The following is a 17,279-nucleotide window of genomic DNA, read 5'->3' as shown; positions in this document are numbered from 1 at the left end:
CGTGTGACAATAGTGGCCTTGAGGGAGGTGGGGACTGATGGAATAAATTTGGGCAGTCAGGCGGTTGGACAGGAGGAGATAAAAGGAGCAGATAGTAGTCATCATGGATGTAATGAATGTGCTGATAGAGAAATGTCAGAATGGAATAAATGAGGGTTCAGTTGGATGGAGGAGAAAGGGAATTGGGGAGTATGCAGTGGCAGGGGTACGGTAGCATAGTGGTTATGTTACTGGACTAGTAATCCAGAGGCCTGGACTAATCATCCAGAGTCATGAGTTCAAATCCCACCACGACAGCTGGGGAATTTAAATTCAATTAATTAAATTTTTAAAAAATCTGGCATTAAAATACTAGCATCAGTAATGGTGGCCATGAAACTACCGGATTGTCATAAAAACCCATCTGGTTCACTAATGTCCTTTAGGGAAGGAAACCTGCCGTCCTTACCCAGTCTGGCCTATATGTGACTCCAGACCCACAGCAATGTGGTTGATTCTTAATTGCCCTCTGAAATGGCCTAGCAAGCCCCACTCAGTTGTAAAATCTCGCTAAAAAAAGTCATAATAAGAATAAAACTGGACGGACCACTAAGTACCGGACACGACAAAGGCAAAGTCCACGAGACAGATAATTCAGTCCCGGTGCAGAGGTGCAGGACTCGATGCTGTTCAGGCAACTGTGTGCAGTAATGCAAGTTCAACACATTTAAATATTTTTGTGGCACTCCTGGCACATAGAGAATGAAACACTGGGAGCACCAAGGCAGTGGGGGCTGGAATACCTACCGTCGGCAGCCACTGAAGGGCTCAAATATAAAATGGTGGGAGCCTATTTGTGAAGCAACAATGCATTCTCTGACTTTGGAAAGCACTGCCATTGTGTTAAAAAAAAAATGTATTGGAATCTGACGTCCCCATTCAGCAAAAGATGAGACAGTTAGGAAGGGTGACCCTATAACAAGGAGCAGGCCACTCAGGAACAAAATTTCAAATTTCTTGCCTGGAACTTCCATGTAGTGCTCCTTGGTGTCTGAAGCACTACTCAGGCTCTCCATTCGCATTATGGGGAGTCCCTAATTTGCAGCACATTGGGCTCCTGATAAACCTTGCACACAGCTGGTGCACAGGCACCCAGCTCCCTAGGCTCTTCCCTCTCACATTTCACTGCACTCATCATATTGGGTGCGGAGTAGGTGCCAGGCCTCTACACCCAATAATAGAGGGCCTTCGCATTATCAGCCCCTTTGAATTCCTTATATTTGGTGTTCGCAGTTAACAGCAGTAGCATGCGAAGTCACGGCAGCAGTGAACAAATCGCTTTCAAAACAATTGCATATGGGTAGTTTTAACAGCAGGAGGGGCAATATGAAAATTTACTAAACTGATTTTTGGCACAGTTCTTTTCCATAAAAACCCTATAACTGCTGAGGGTAGAAGAACATACTCATCCGAGGTGTTGAAAATGCAGTGAAAGACCCACATTACAGACTGAGTTATAGAGGTCTTTTCATTTGAGGTTCTTGGGGAGTTCTCTTCATTCAGCAGGCATTCAAGAAATAAATGCAGCATGGTCAGTCTCTTACTGATTAGTTGTGTGCACATTATAAAGACCTATGATTTCACATTTATAAATTGCTTTCTTCTTTGTTTCACCTGATTAATTCACATACGTATATGTAGATGAAAGGATTAGTCTGCTGGTAATCATTCTTAATGGTACTGGAAGCAAATGGATGCTGGGTGGGGAGGGGTTAGAAATTCGGGCATGTAAATTATGCTGGATTTTTGCCAGGCAAGAACTTTGGATAAAGAAAAGAATGAAAGGAAAGGTATGAGGCAGGTCAGATTGCATCAGAGGCCTTTATGCGATCTCACATATGATGCCCCATCTACAGGCAAAGGCAAATTTAGTTTGGAATGTCAGAGGAAAACTGCCCTTGTAGGCAGACTTTGTTTCACTGGGAAGGCAGTAACAGACTTATGCCATCTCCTAGAATTCCTGCAAAAACCACCACTTAAGTGATTGTATTGCCAATGGTTGTTAAGGTCATAATCTTGAACTTTTATGTATCTGGCTCATTCAAACTGCCATGTCAGCAATATTAGTCAATGTGCAATTCACTGATGTATCAAGCAGATAACTGATTTTTTATTCACTAAGGCAAACTATTTAATTACGTTCCCTAAGGGTAGTAAGCAGTAGAATAAGAGGCCTTTGCAATTTTTTTTAACATAGCAGGATTGCCAAAGTATAGGACTTCATTCATAGCACCCATGTGGCTTGAAAGGTCACGCACGTAATCCCATGGCCTTCATGAATTGCAAGGGCTTCTACTCTTATTAACATGCAGGTTGTGCATAATCATCAAGTTAGGATCATACAAGTCAATGCTTACAGAAGAGGGTGGGTTAAGTTTCCTAAGCTCTATCTTTGCACTTTTCTTTCTTCATCAAATAATCTTGGCACAGGTGAATTGCCTTAAAATGAAGGCACAATGATGCTGTCTGGGAAACCTGAAAAAGAACCTTCCCAGTCAGCATATGATGTCTTTATATTAGGGTAATATGCCCATGGTAGGATTACTTGATAGAAAAAGAGTGCAAGATGGCTAACAGGAGACCTAGGCTAGCATATTCAGCCTTAGCAACAGATACCTCCAAAAATGCCGTGAACAACAGCAGAGTGCAGATACAGTGAGGTCCATGCATCAATCAACAAGTTAAAACTATCTGCTCCAGACCACATGGCTCATTCCCACCCTGCTGCACTGTGAGTCTGCTACTGGACACCCATCACTGAAAGACCCCAGACTTCTCCAACCTTTCCTGGACTCTCCGACCTTCCTTGCAGAGCCCAGACGGTACCAACGTTGCTCACAAACTTCACACTACTTCAGTTTTTTTGATAACTCCAAACTTCTTCACCCTCCTTGTAGACTATGAGCTCCAACTATGAGCTACAAACCAGACTTCTTCATCCTCCTCACAGACCTCATCGACCTCAGAGTAACCACAGGAAAAAAAACAGCCTTACAACTCCCTCATCAGTTCATTCTCTAACTTGCCCTCCTCCGGCCATCAAGCCATCAGGACATTCTTGCCACTGTTGACCTGCTAAACAGTTCCTCATTTCTGCCTTCAATGGCCTTGTCCCATCCCCATCATTCCCCAAGTAGTTACCACCTTTGCACCCTTAAGTCTCAGGGCTGCACTGTTAGCCTCCTCATCAACTGTAACTGGCTATCACAGAGTAGCAGCCCTAATTGCCTCAGTACCTCTTCACAGCAATCATTCCATTCACTTCATCCCTGATAGAGAACCTCTCTAACCTTCTCACCACCCCTTTTGCACCTGCCGAGCACTGATCTTGTCGTCCAGCATCAAATTTGTCTAGTCCATATTAAGCATTCCTGCACAGTGAAATATTCCTATTACTCCTCATGCTGCAGGGCAAAAGCGATCCATAATTTATTTTCTCTATGATCAACTATCTCCTTAAAGCCTCTTCCTTTGTCCCTTCCAATCCCCTCTAACACCAAGTGCGATATGCTCAAGATTTTTTAATCTCTAAGACTAAGACCATCCATGCAGCTGCCGCAAGTGCCACCTCATTCTCCCTTTCCCCCCCCCCCCAACTCCTTATTCGTCCTAACTCCAACCCCTGTCACTTTGCATTATCTTTCCCATTTCCCCCAGCCTCTCCAAACCGCCCTCTTCTACGAGACCTGCCTTCTTGATCCCCTCCCCACACGACTCCTGACCTCTCAACTACCTTTTCTGGCCCAAATGCTTGCAGATATGCCTCTCTGTTCAGGCGCTATGCCTGCTCCTAGCAAAACCCATCATCACCCCTTCACAAAAACTCCATCCTTGACCCCTGTGTCCCCTCCAACTACCACCCAATGTCTAACCCTCCCTTCTTGTCCAATATCTTTGAGCATATCATTAGCTCCACGTTTTATACTCACCTCACAGAACCAATTGTTTGAATCCCTTCAGTCCAGTTTGTTCCCTTCCCAAATCAGTAAGACTGCCCTGGTCAAAGTCATCAACAATACCCTCTGTGATTGCAACTTTGGTGCTTTTTTCTTCCTTGCAACATTCAGCATGATCAGTCACACTGTCATCCACTGCTTTCCCTCTGTGAACCATCTTACCGGGGCTTCCCTTTTGTGATTCCACTCTTATCTGTCCGATCAAGCCAGTGGATTTTCAGCAATGGCTTCTCCTACAGCTCCTGCATGGCCACCTCTGGAATTCCCCAAGTGTGCCCCGTTTGTAGTTGCCCTATGGGCATTAAGAGTCAACCAAGTAATGTAGAGCCAGTGTCACACGTAGGGCAGACCGGGTAGGGGTGGCAGGTCCCTACCCTGAGGATATTAGTGAACCAGTTGGGTTTTTATGGCAACTTTCATGGTCATTTTATCTAGTGCCAGCCCACAAATGACCAGATTTCAATTTCACAATTTGTCATGATGGGATTTAAATGACCTCTACGTTGCTAGTTCAGAACTATAATCAGTAGCCTACCATGCCCTATTATTAACTAATCAATAATAGTACTTTCAGTTATGTAGCACTTTCTCACATCAAAATATTTCAAAGCATTCCACACAATGAATTAGTTTTGAAGTGCAATGACTGCTGTTATGTGGGGAAAATGCATTAGCCATTCTGTGACTGCAATGTACCACTAGTGTCAGTGATTTAAATAATCAGTCAACCCAATTTTTTTTGTGGTCTGGTTGAGAGAGAAATCTTAGACTGGACACTAGAAAAATTTCTGCCCTTCTTCAAAAGTATAATGGGATATTTAACATCCACCGTAACAGGCAGACAGGACTTTGTTTTAACAACCCCTCTGAAGGATGCCACCTTCAGCAGAGTGTCAAGCTAGATTATGTATTCGAAAGAGAGACACACTTTGTCCGTGATAACACGAGATATCTGCTATATCTATATAATGTGTTAAAAGTCTTGTGTATAGTGCGCACTTCCTAAAAGCATCACACTTACTTCCTGTCATACTTTAGCTGTCACATTTTATGACTCTCGATAAGCAGTGCCACGGGTTATCTGATATTTATACAATATATTGTGCATTATGTGATCTGTTGTATTAAAACAGCATATCCTCCAACTCACCATGAGCGACATCACTGGAAATCTGCTAGATAGATGAAATATTTAATAAATCTTGAATAATATTGAGTGCAAACTTTAACAGAATACACAATAGAACTTTCAAATTACAGTGACCTTGAGGCTGCCTAACAACAGAAAATTTTGCCTTAATTTAGCACAAGACAAGGGAATCCAATCTGACTTTCTGAGTACACCAGTGGTTTTACGATACTGTGTTAAAACACCTTATCATTCAAATGTATTTTCATGCGTGTACACAAACACACATGGAATTCCTGAATGCAGCTCACATTGTAATTCTTATAGCGATCACTGTTGGGGAGAAGGTTTCTCTGGCAATCTGTAAATTCAAGAATGTGTAGTGAATGGAAAATATAATTTCCTGCCCAACATTCCTCAACCAATACCACCAAAAAACAGATGGAATGGTCTTTCATCTCATTACTGTTTCTGAAGCATTGCTGGTGCAGAATGGTTACATAACCACAGGTACTGCACTTTTAAGGTTATGTGGTCACACAATCTCTTTCCCCTATCTTTCCTCTTTTGCAGTTAACTTCCCCCCCCAATCCCTTTCTATGGTTAAGTGCGTAGGCAGGCAGCCTGTTTCCCAGCTGGATGATGGCCTTCCAGCAGGAGACAGAGAACAGTGATTTGGTGGAAACTCACCATTTGTTTGATCTCTACACCATGATTGTAATTTCACTGAAGTTCCACTACCGTTGTTTAAAAAGGGAGAGAGGGATAGACCGAGTAATTACAGGCCAGTCAGTCTAACCTCCGTGGTGGGCAAATTATTGGAATCAATTATGAGGGACAGGATAAACCGTCACTTAGAAAGGCACGGATTAATCAAGGACAGTCAGCATGGATTTGTTAAGGGGAGGTCGTGTCTGACTAACTTGATTGAATTTTTTGAGGTGGTAACAAGGAGGGTCGATGAGGGTAGTGTATTTGATGTAGCCTACATGGATTTCAGCAAGGCTTTTGACAAGATCCCACATGGCAGACTGGTCAAAAAAGTACAACGCATGGGATCCAAGGGCAAGTCGCAAGTTGGATCCAAAATTGGCTCCGTGGCAGGAAGCAAATGTTAATGGTCGACCGGTGTTTTTGTGATTGGAAGGCTGTTTCCAATAGGGTTCCGCAGGGCTCAGTACTAGGTCCCTTGCTTTTTGTGGTATATATTGATGATTTGGACTTAAATGTAGGGGGCATGATTAAGAAGTTTGCAGATGATACAAAAATTGGCTGTGTGGTTGATAGTGAGGAGGAAAGCTGTAGACTGCAGGAAGGCTACTGACCAAGTGCTGGAAGGTGGGATTAGGCACGGACATGATGGACCGAATGGCCGCCTTCTGTGCCGTAAAAATTCTATGATTCTACTGCACTGAAACACCCCTTTTTCAGATCTTTCCCTCCAATATCTGAGTAAGATTGTTGATTCCACCTGAACTGGTACTAAATGTGAAGGTAGCCCTGTGCCATGTTGCCCCTACAAACAAAATTGTCATTACCCATAGCCCATTTAATGTCTGGAACTTGAATCTAGATCACAGAGAGGGAAGACTGTTTCCCCACACATCGATACCTTTTTCCTATAATAGAACGTTTTCAGTAAAGAAAATACGTAGTGGAAAACCAGTTAGTACTTCAGAAACAACATTTCCTCAGTCATGAAAGAGTTAATTGAAAGCTATAAAATTGTCCAAGACCTCACTAATGTTGTAATAATAATTTACCCAGACAATTACCACATGCTAGAACTTTTTGAGCTCTAATTCAGCTTTATTAATAATGAATAAAATTGCAATTTTCTCAGGTTGCTTTTTGCCTGTGGGAATTATTTCAATGAATATTTCAACACATTATTTTAATCGTGGTTCTGCAACCTCAAGTAAAGCAATATTTTATAGTTCCAAGTTCAGTCTGCAGAGGGACTATAGTCATTAAACTGCATGCTGTTTGGTTTGAGGTCCCATTGCATGATTTACAAGCCTTGTTAAAAAACACTGTAAAAGGAGGCAAGCTGTGCCATTTATAAATGTAATTTGATGCTGTATTTGTTAATGGTCTTGCTCTGATTTATGTGGATGGCAGTTTTGCTGCCTTGTGACTCCGGGTAGTTCAGTTTGTTAATACTACTTTATTGTCACAGAAATAAATGCAAAAACATCATTTTTGTCCAAATTTTATATGAATGAGGATTGAATATATATCATAATGTGGAAATGGGAAAATAGTACATCAGGTGAGCATTATTGGATTAAACCTCCAATAACCATTTTTGCTTCTAAATTTGCAAATAGAGTTTTCTATTTTCTGCAAAGTGTACTTAATATAAATAGGAAAAATGCTTCATGTATTCTATACTATTTGTAGCATTCAGTCTTATATTCTTAGAATATGTTTAATAGAAAAATGGGTTGCTTTTCAAACAATGACAAAATCCTTTAACCAGTTGAGTTGAAGAAGTAGGGGTATGTTTCTATGTTTCTAATACTTGCTGACTCTTTGAACATAATAATTATGAACATGTGTGTATGTTTTGTCTTCTCACAGTCAGCAGCATGATTTTTGGCGCCTGGACTACTGGGAAGATGACTTGCGTCGCCGACGCAGGTTCATACGTAATGCCTTTGGATCCATACATCCTGAAGTCTTGCTTAAATCTGCAGAAGACTACGGTTAGTTTTCAATCTTGTTATTTTTGCAGAAGCTTTTCGGAGGTGGGGGGGGGGGGGAAGGAAATCCATGATGACAGACGTATGCTTTTCATAAAATCGGAGAATTACATTTGTTTAATCATTGAAAATGTAGAAACTTTTCCAAGAGTTAATTGCTGAAGACCAGCCTTTTTGTAGTACATTTTAGTACATTTGCCAGACCATTTAACTACCTCAATAGTCTTACTATTTACTGTATCTTAGCTAAGAATACATTGATAAGCCATTACATGGAACCTGGAATTTTACATTGACAATGAGTTGTGCATCCAAACAACGCGCAGGGGGAAAATTTCGACTTGCGCCCGTAATGTGCACAATGGCCTGAGCCAAATTCAGCTTTGGGCCTCATTTAAATGCCGCCAGCAAGCTAAGGGCACCCTGTTCCAGCTTACTGGTCGGGGAAGGCGGGAAATTGGCTGGCTCCTATGCTAGGCCAGTTGGCAGCTCGGGTCAGGGATTAGGCAAGGAGGCGATCTCAGGTAAGGATCGAACATGCTGGCTGTGGGCCGGAGTTTTTTTTTTTAAGAGCCCAGGAGAAGCACTCTTGTATCTCCTCGGCCACAAAACAAAATTCAAAATTTCCTGGGACTTCTTTTGAGTGGTCTCCAGTGGGCTCTTTAAGGACCACTGGTTAGGCCATTCAACACCAAGTGCACGGCACACGCTCTGCCCATTTATGCATGAATTTTACAACAAGGGTCCTACAATCAGTGTGGGACTCCAATTTGCATATTTAAGAAGCCGAACACCTGTTTCAGGTGGGCTCCCTGGTCGACGAAAAGTCACTCGAGTCAATCTGGCATACGGTGCAATTCTGGTGAAAATTGGCCCGACGGATCATGACGTGAAATTCGGAGGTGGATTTTACATTGGGAAAACAGGCGTCTGTGTGTTGAATTTCTCCCCAACATCTCTTTTTGTTAGTATAAAGATTTGTTGGTTAAATTGATGTTTCACGTTACAATGGAATTTTATCTTGCCTGGTCCAAAAAGAGTCAATTGACTTCATCCTAAATATATCGTCGGAGGTGGTTAGAACTGTGGTGCAATCTCAGAAACTGACATTTGTGATTTTGGAATGTGTAGTTGCTCAAGATTGTAAAGTCAATAATAATTCATGTGTTTTTATTTTAACCTAAATTGGGATAGGTAAAAATAAATATTTATAAAGCCTTCAAAATGACAAAAGAAAAGATCTCTCGAGTTATTATGTTACCGTCCCCATGCCTCATGGTGATTATAATGAGCTAACTAATTTTTTAGGTTGTCATGTGAGAGGGATTTGGTTCAGCCTGCTGGTGCACATTCTGCCGCCGGTGTTGGAGTATAATTAATAATGAGTTCTAAGCAGCCCTCATCTTGTACAAAACCTGTAATCTTTCATTACGAATACACTTTAGCTCTTGTTTGTGAAGCCCTCAGTAATTGGCAATTTGTGAAGACTGAGTATCCCAGAACCCAATTTATACCATTCACATGGGCACATAAACCAACTAATGTTATTACAATGTTGTATAATAACATTTTAACTGGTGCTGCAACTCAACAAGATCTGCTGATGATCATTTCAACCACAATAGAAATTCACGTTAACATTTTGGCTAACATCTACCCCCCATCGCCCTCTGCCAGACTGTTTTCAATCTTTGCACTACCAGATTGCTACTGTTGCTTTCCAAATTGAAATCACCAACACGCCTTCTTTTCCCAAAGCACCTTACTCTTGGATGACCTTACTGACTATTCTGGATTTTAAAACTATACTTTCTTTTTTAGAATCAGAAGTACCCATTTTTTAGTCGATTAATCCTAATTTTTCATTTTATTGAAACATAGGTCCCAATTTTAAAAGGAGGCGAGAATGGAGCGCGCAAGCCCCAAAGCAGGCGGCGCGTCCGTAGAGTTCGGGGACGTGGAGGCCCTACAGATCTTAATAACAGGGCTTCATTTAAATAAAAGGTCGTGGCGTCCCGCCCGACACCTGGCCAGATTCACTATCTGCCCGGTGGGCGGGAGGGGGAATTTGGCAGCAGGAGGCCACAGCCAGGAACCTGTGGGAACGGTCCCTGGCAGACAGTGGGAGGAGGCACCTGGAGGCGATCGGAGTTGGGGGGAGGCGGGGGTTGGTCAGGCCCAAAGACTCATTGCAGGTTCTGGGGGGGAGCACTCCTGGCCCACAAGGAGTTCTAACAGAAGCAATTTTTTAAAACTTAACTTGGCCTTTTCTGACAAGTCAGCGCCTCCTGCCGTGGTTCTGCTGCCGGGCTGCAGGCAGTGCGGGACTCCCCGTGATGTGAAGTTAATATTATGTCAAGGCGCTGATGATGCCATCAGACTATGACTTTTAAATATTAAGTGGGCCCCCGTCCGCCTTTAGCGAGCCTCGTCGATGGCATGATTCGCCGTTATAAAAATTACAACTACCGGGATTGCAGTGGGTTGGAGCTGGGAGATAGAATCTTCAAATTTTAACCCCTCCTGTGCAACATTCTCGCTGGGTGAGGGGGGTTAAAATCCCATCTGTAATCTTTACTAAAATATAGTAAACTTCAAGATTTAAATTGAACCATTCTAAATCAAATAATTTGTCAAACACTACTGCTCCTTTTTATAAAAGAGAAAAACGCTATTTAAAAAAGATAAAGCAGAGTGTTCTATATTTGAAAATTCAGAAGTGAATCATTTTTACTTCTTTTAAACTAAATATCTTTAATCTCCATTCCCTTTAATCTCCATTCTCTCCCCTTTGCATTCTACTGGGATGTTCACACAAGATTCTGGTTAAAAAGACATTGCACAAATCTTCAGTCTCTGACAGTGCTGTTCTGTGGCCATCTGGTAAGGGTGTACTGGAAGTGCAACCCAAGGTGGAAGCCTTGCTGATTTTCCCTCCCCCCTATCTGCTCAATGTTGTGCCTGATGATCTGGCCAAGATCAGCAATTCACCATCTGTGGGAAAGCTTGAATATAAATATCAGACAAGGCTGGGATTCAAACACTCATTTCTCAATTCATGGTACAGGAACACTAATAGGTCCTGCTACTTTGCCCAAAAAATCTCTGTAAAAAGATTATGTGTATGTGTGTGGATATATATATATATATATATATAAAATATATTTTTAGGGGATTCCTTCCTCTCCACACAATTATTTAACTACCTACAGAGCTCTGGGGCTTCAGATTTTTCAGGTAATTTCATTCTACAGAAGCAGCTTCACCTTTAGAAATGTGACCTCAATGTAGCATCACGATAGAGTGACGCATCTTAAAACAGAAATAGTTTATAGTGTTAAAAGTTTCAAATAATTTTTAAAAAGCTTTCTGACCAGCACTGTTATGATAAAATTGCATTTTTGGATGGAATAGAAGATCGTCTACAACATGTAACTCATCCAAATAGGAGAAATTTGGTCCAGCATCAATCTGTGAGGTAATGCTAAAAGATCTAAGGTCATGTCAGGATGTTTAAACAATTTAGAATCCAATTTAGTGATTAAGAAAAATACGCAGAAAATGTTCAAGAATGCACTTTTCTGGGCAGCTCTGACATCTAATGGAAACATGCAGGTTAAACAGGACAGCTGTATACTAAAAGACTGCAGCTGTCTACATCTCCCAGAATGGAGATAGAAAACCTCTCCTTGGTTGCAAAAATGAATGGCTTACAATGCTGTAATGTTCACATCCTTCTGAATACATCTCAGAAACATGAAGTATTAATAGAATAGAAGCGACTAGACTGGATGCGTTCACAATGAAGCCTGGGATAATGTTTCGGAGTATAGTTGAATTGAGCAGGTAAAAGTTGGATGAAATTTAATGGGGAAAAATGTGAGGTGATATATTTTGAGATGGACTTTAAATAAAGTAGAAGAGCTTACAATGCTGTAATGTTCACATCCTTCTGAATACATCTCAGAAACATGAAGTATTAATAGAATAGAAGCGACCAGACTGGATGCCTTCACAATGAAGCCTGGGATAATGTTTCGGAGTATAGTTGAATTGAGCAGATAAAAGTTGGATGAAATTTAATGGGGAAAAATGTGAGGTGATATATTTTGAGATGGACTTTAAATAAAGTAGAAGAGCAGAGATATTTAGGGGTTTAGATACACAAATCTTTAAAAATGGGAGGAAAAGTTGATGAAACTGAAAGAAAACGTGTATGAAAATAGGAGCAAGAGTAGGCCATTCGGCCCTTCAGGCCTGCTCTGCCATTCAAAATGATCATGGCTGACCGTTTAACTCAGTACCCTGTTCCTGGTTTTTCCCCATATCCCTTGATCCCTTTAGCATTCAGAAATATATCTACCTCCTTCTTGAATACATCTAATTACTTGGCCTCCACTGCCTTCTGTGGTAGAGAATTCCACAGGTTCACCACCCTCTGAGTGAAGAAATTTCTCCTCATCTCAGTTCTAAATGGCATACCCTGTACCCTGAGACTGTGACCTCTGGTTCTGGACTCCCCAGCCATCGGGAACATCCTCCCTGCATCTAGTCTGTCTAGTCCTGTTAGAATTTTATATGTTTCGATGAGATCACCTCTCATTCTTCTAAACTCTAGTGAATATAGGCCTAGTCGACCCAATCTCTCCTCATACGTCAGTCCTGCCATCCCAGGAATCAGTCTGGTAAACCTTCGTTGCACTCCCTCCATGGCAAGGACATCCTTCCTCAGATAAGGAGACCAAAACTGCACACAATACTCCAGATGTGGTCTCACCAAGGCCCTGTATAACTGCAGCAAGACATCCCTGCTCCTGTACTCAAATCCTCTTGCAATGAAGGCTAACATACCATTCACCTTCCTAACTGCTTGCTGTACCTGAATGCTCGCTTTCAGCAACTGGTGTACAAGGACACCCAGGTCTTGTTGCACCTCCCCTTTTCCCAATCTATCACCATTCAGATAATAATCTGCCTTTCTGTTTTTACAACCAAAGTGGATAACCTCACATTTATCCACGTTATACTGCATCTGCCATGTTCTTGCCCACTCACCCAACTTGTCTAAATCACATTGGAGCTTCTTTGCATCCTCCTCACAGCTCACATTCCACCCCAGCTTTGTGTCGTCTGCAAACTTGGAAACGTCACATCGAGTTCCTTCATCCAAATCATTGATATATATTGTGAATAGCTGGAGCCCAAGCACTGATCCCTGCGGTACCCCACTAGTCACTGCCTGCCACCCGGAAAAAGACCTGATTATTCCTACTCTCTGTTTCCTGTCTGTCAACCAATTCTCAATCCATGCCAGTATATTCCCCCCAATCCCATGTGCTTTAATTTTGCACACTAACCTCTTGTGTGGGACCTTATCAAAAGCCTTCTGAAAATCCAAATACACCACATCCACTGGTTCTCGCCTATCCTCAAAAAACTCCAGTAGATTTATTAAGCAGGATTTCCCTTTCATAAACCCATGCTGACTTTGTCCAATCTTGTTAATGCCCTCCAAGTGTTCTGTTATCACATCTTTTATAATAGACTCTAGCATTTTCCCAACTGGTGTGTAATTCCCTGTTTTTTCTCTCCCTCCTTTTTTAAATAGTGGGGTTACATTTGCCACCCTCCAATCTGTAGGAACTGTTCCAGAGTCTATAGAATTTTGGAAGATGATCACCAATGCATCCACTATTTCCAGGCCCACTTCTTTTAGTACTCTGGGATGTAGATTATCAGGGCCTGGGGATTTGTCAGCTTTTAGCCCATTAATTTCCCTAGCACTTTTTTTTTACTAATACTGGTTTCCTTCAGTTCCTCCCTCTCACGAGACCCTTGGTTCCCTAACATTTCTGGCAGGTTATTTGTGTCCTCCTTTGTGAAGACAGAACCGAAGTATGTGTTTAATTGTTCTGCTATTTCTTTGTTCCCCATTATGATTTCCCCCATTTCTGACTGTAAGGAACCTACATTTGTCTTCACTAATATAATCTTTTTCTCTTGTCATATTTATAGAAGCTTTTACAGTCAGTTTTTATGTTCCCTGCTAGTTTACTCTCATACTCTATTTTTCCCCTCTTAATCAATCTCTTTGTCCTCCTTTGCTGAATTCTGAGCTGCTCCCAATCCTTTCTGGCAATTTTATATGTCTCCTCTTTGGATCTAATACTATCCCTAATTTCTTTTGTAAGCCACGGTTGAGTCACCTTTCCTGTTTTATTTTTGCGCCAGACAGGAATGAATAATTGTTGTAATTCCTGTACACGTTCTTTAAATATTAGCCATTGCCTAAGCACCGTCATCCCTTTTAGTAAAGTTCCCCAATCTATCATAGCCAACTCGCACCTCATACTTTCGTAATTTCCTTTATTTAGATTCAGGACGCTAGTTTTGGATTCAACTACTTCACTCTCCATCTTAATGAGGAATACTATCATCTTATGGTCGCTCTTCCCTAAGGGACCCCACACAACAAGATTGTTAATTAATCCTTTCTCATTGCACAAGACCCAGTCTAGGATCGCCTGTTCTTGAGTTGGTTCCTCAACATATTGGTCTAGAAAACCATCACGTACACACTCCAGGAATTCCTCCACCACTGTATTATTGCTAATTTGGTTTGACCAATGTATATGTAGATTAAAGTCACCCATGATTATAGTTTTACCGTTCTGGCATGCGTCTCTAATTTCCTGTTTAATGCCCTCCCCTACATCTCCACTACTTTTTGGGGGCCTATCGACAACCCCCACCAACGTTTTCTGCCCCTTGGTGTTTCTTTGCTCCACCTGTACAGATTCCACATCGTGATTTTCCGAGCCAATATCCTTCCTCACTATTGCATTGATTTCCTCCTTTACTAACAATGCTACCCCACCTCCTTTCCCTTTTTGCCTGTCCTTCCTAAATTTTGAATACCCCTGGATGTTCAGTTCCCATCCTTGGTCACCCTGCAGCCATGTCTCCGTAATCTCAACTATATCGTAACTGTTAATATCTATCTGCGCTGTTAATTGATCTACCTTTTTGCGAATGCTCCGCGCATTAAGACACAATGCCTTTAGACTTGTCTTTTTAAGATTGCTAGTCATCTTAGTTTTATTTTGCACTATGGCCCTATTTCTTTTTCGCCCTTTTTTTCTCTGCCTTCCACTATTGCTTCTTCCCTTTCTGTCCTTTGTTTCAATCCTTGTTTCCCCCTCCTCTGTCTCCCTGCTCAGGTTCCCACCCCCCTGCCATGCTAGTTTAAACCTTCCCCAACAGCACTAGCAAACACCCCGCAAGGACATCGGTCCCAGTCCTGCTCGGGTGTAACCCATCCTGCTTGTACAGGCCCCACCTTCCCCAGAACCGGTCCCAATTTCCCAGGAATCTAAATCCCTCCCTCCTACACCATCCCTGCAGCCACGCATTCATCTGGTCTATTCTCCTGTTCCTTTACTCACTAGCATGTGGCATTGGTAGTAACCCTGAGATCACTATCTTTGAGGTCCTACTTTTTAATTTATCTCCTAACTCCTTAAATTCACCTTGCAGGACCTCATCCCTTTTTTTACCTATGTTGTTGGTACCGATATGACCACGACTACTGGCTGTTCACCCTCCTCCTCCAGAATGCCCTGCAGCCGCTCTGTGACATCCTTGACCCTAGCACCAGGGAAGCAACGTACCATCCTGGAGTCACGTTTGCGGCCGCAGAAACGTCTATCTGTTCCCCTTACAATTGAATCCCCTATTAATATAGCCCTGCCACTCATATTCCTCCCCTCTGCCACTCTTATTCCTCCCCTCATGGGTGTATGGGATCTTAGATGTTATAAACAAGGGCATAGAGATAATGTTAAACATATTGTTTAGGCCACAGTTAGGATTGTGTGTCCAAGTTTGGATGGCCTTCTTTAGTGAAAATGTCAAGTCCATGGAGAGGGTACAGAAGATATTCACTAGGATGGTACAAGGAATTACGAGGAGACTAGAGAGACTGAGGTTCTTTTAACTAGAACAGCAAAAGGTTAAGAAAAGGTGTGATAGAGGTGATTAAAAATAATGAGGTGTTTTGATAAGATAAATAGAACTAGTCAGTGAGTCAGTAACTAAGGAGCATACAATTAAGATGATCAAAAAAAGAATGTAGGGTGAGGTTAAGATCATTTTTTTACTCACAGGTTTGTCAGTACATGGTGCAAGCAGAATCCATAATAGCTTTTATAAGGAAACTAGGTAAATATTTGAAAAAGATAAAAAAGAAAATGGTTTGAGGAAAGAAGAGAGAAATGGGACAAAGTGGATAGCTCTTTCTAAGAGGCAGCACAGGCATGATGAACCAAATGTGCTGTATAATTAAAGGATTCTATCAGGTAACCAGTGAAGAGGTATAAAAGAACACCAGTTATCTACTGTTAAACATTGTTCTTCACACAAATTATTGCAAAGGCTGACTTGCACAGTTAGAGTAACTTCTGTCCTTCCAAAATAGAAGATACCTCATCGACCTCCTTGAAACTAGAACGAAAACTAACTTTATTTTGATCAACCGTTAAAGTTGATCTGTAAACTATTAGCCCCGATTTTAACTTCCCGTGCTCAACGAGAACAGGGTGGACAAGGGGGTTAGAATAGTGGTAAACTAATTACCACTTCGTTCTCTCCATTCCCCCGCCCGCCACCATTTTAACTCCCAAGTCATGGGAATCGCCAAAAGCATAGGCAGATGTTGGCCTCATTAATATGTAAAAGTCAGGGTCCTATGATGCAATTAGGTTTCCGATGCGATGTTAACAACGGGTCGTACTAGTTGCGGTGACTGCCAGAGCTGCCGGTGAAACCTGGCAGCAAACAGGAGCACGAGTAAGAATGCAATATTATATATTTCTAAAAGAAATATAGGTCTGATACAACCATGCAGTTTCTTCTGGTGTTTCCACATTACAAAGTGCCTGTAATCACCTAAACTCAGCATGGCAGCAATATCACTATGTATAAAAAAGGAAATTTGATATCTGGACAACTGTAGTCCATTAGAAAATAGTCCTAATTCACTTTAATTGTAGTTTTAGGAAACACTTAATACATTGGTGTGGAATGTGATAGAGGGGTCAGGGAATTCAAGTTGCAAACGCATTGTTTTGAAAGTTACCAGAATAATAAAAACTGCATGATGACCATGAAATACATGTTGATTAGTATTGAATAATCGTGAGCACTGTCGTCGTCGTTTAAACTTAAAAGGGTTTGTTTTGACCGTTTAACGGCGATACTTATGCTGAGAGAAATTCTGTTGCTAAGGGAAATATTAATATTTCATAGGAAGTGAGAAATTTGTGAACGAATAATAAATTCTGTACTGTATAACTTTTTAAAGCTGATGAGCGTATATTCTGTAGGACATCCTTCTTACTGGATTGTGTAAACTGTTAAACATTACATTCAGGTTTTTGGAGGGCATTTATC

The 17,279-nt window shown here is 41.6% G+C and overlaps 1 protein-coding gene across 6 annotated transcripts in view; it reads left to right on the top strand.

Annotated features, from left to right (window-relative positions):
• nbeaa (neurobeachin a) overlaps positions 1 to 17,279 on the top strand; it is a 637,170-nt gene that overhangs the window by 406,932 nt on the left and 212,959 nt on the right. For all 6 annotated transcript variants that reach the window (XM_067985944.1, XM_067985943.1, XM_067985942.1 and 3 more), the window contains one exon: positions 7,708 to 7,832. In XM_067985944.1, the coding sequence (XP_067842045.1) occupies positions 7,708 to 7,832 (125 nt within the window). The remainder of the gene's footprint in view (positions 1 to 7,707; positions 7,833 to 17,279) is intronic.

Source organism: Heptranchias perlo, chromosome 6 (assembly GCF_035084215.1).
Source record: "Heptranchias perlo isolate sHepPer1 chromosome 6, sHepPer1.hap1, whole genome shotgun sequence".
NCBI classification, from domain to species: Eukaryota; Metazoa; Chordata; class Chondrichthyes; order Hexanchiformes; family Hexanchidae; genus Heptranchias; species Heptranchias perlo.
Note: the sequence above shows the minus strand (reverse complement) of the source record. Positions and strands in the feature narration are given on the sequence as shown.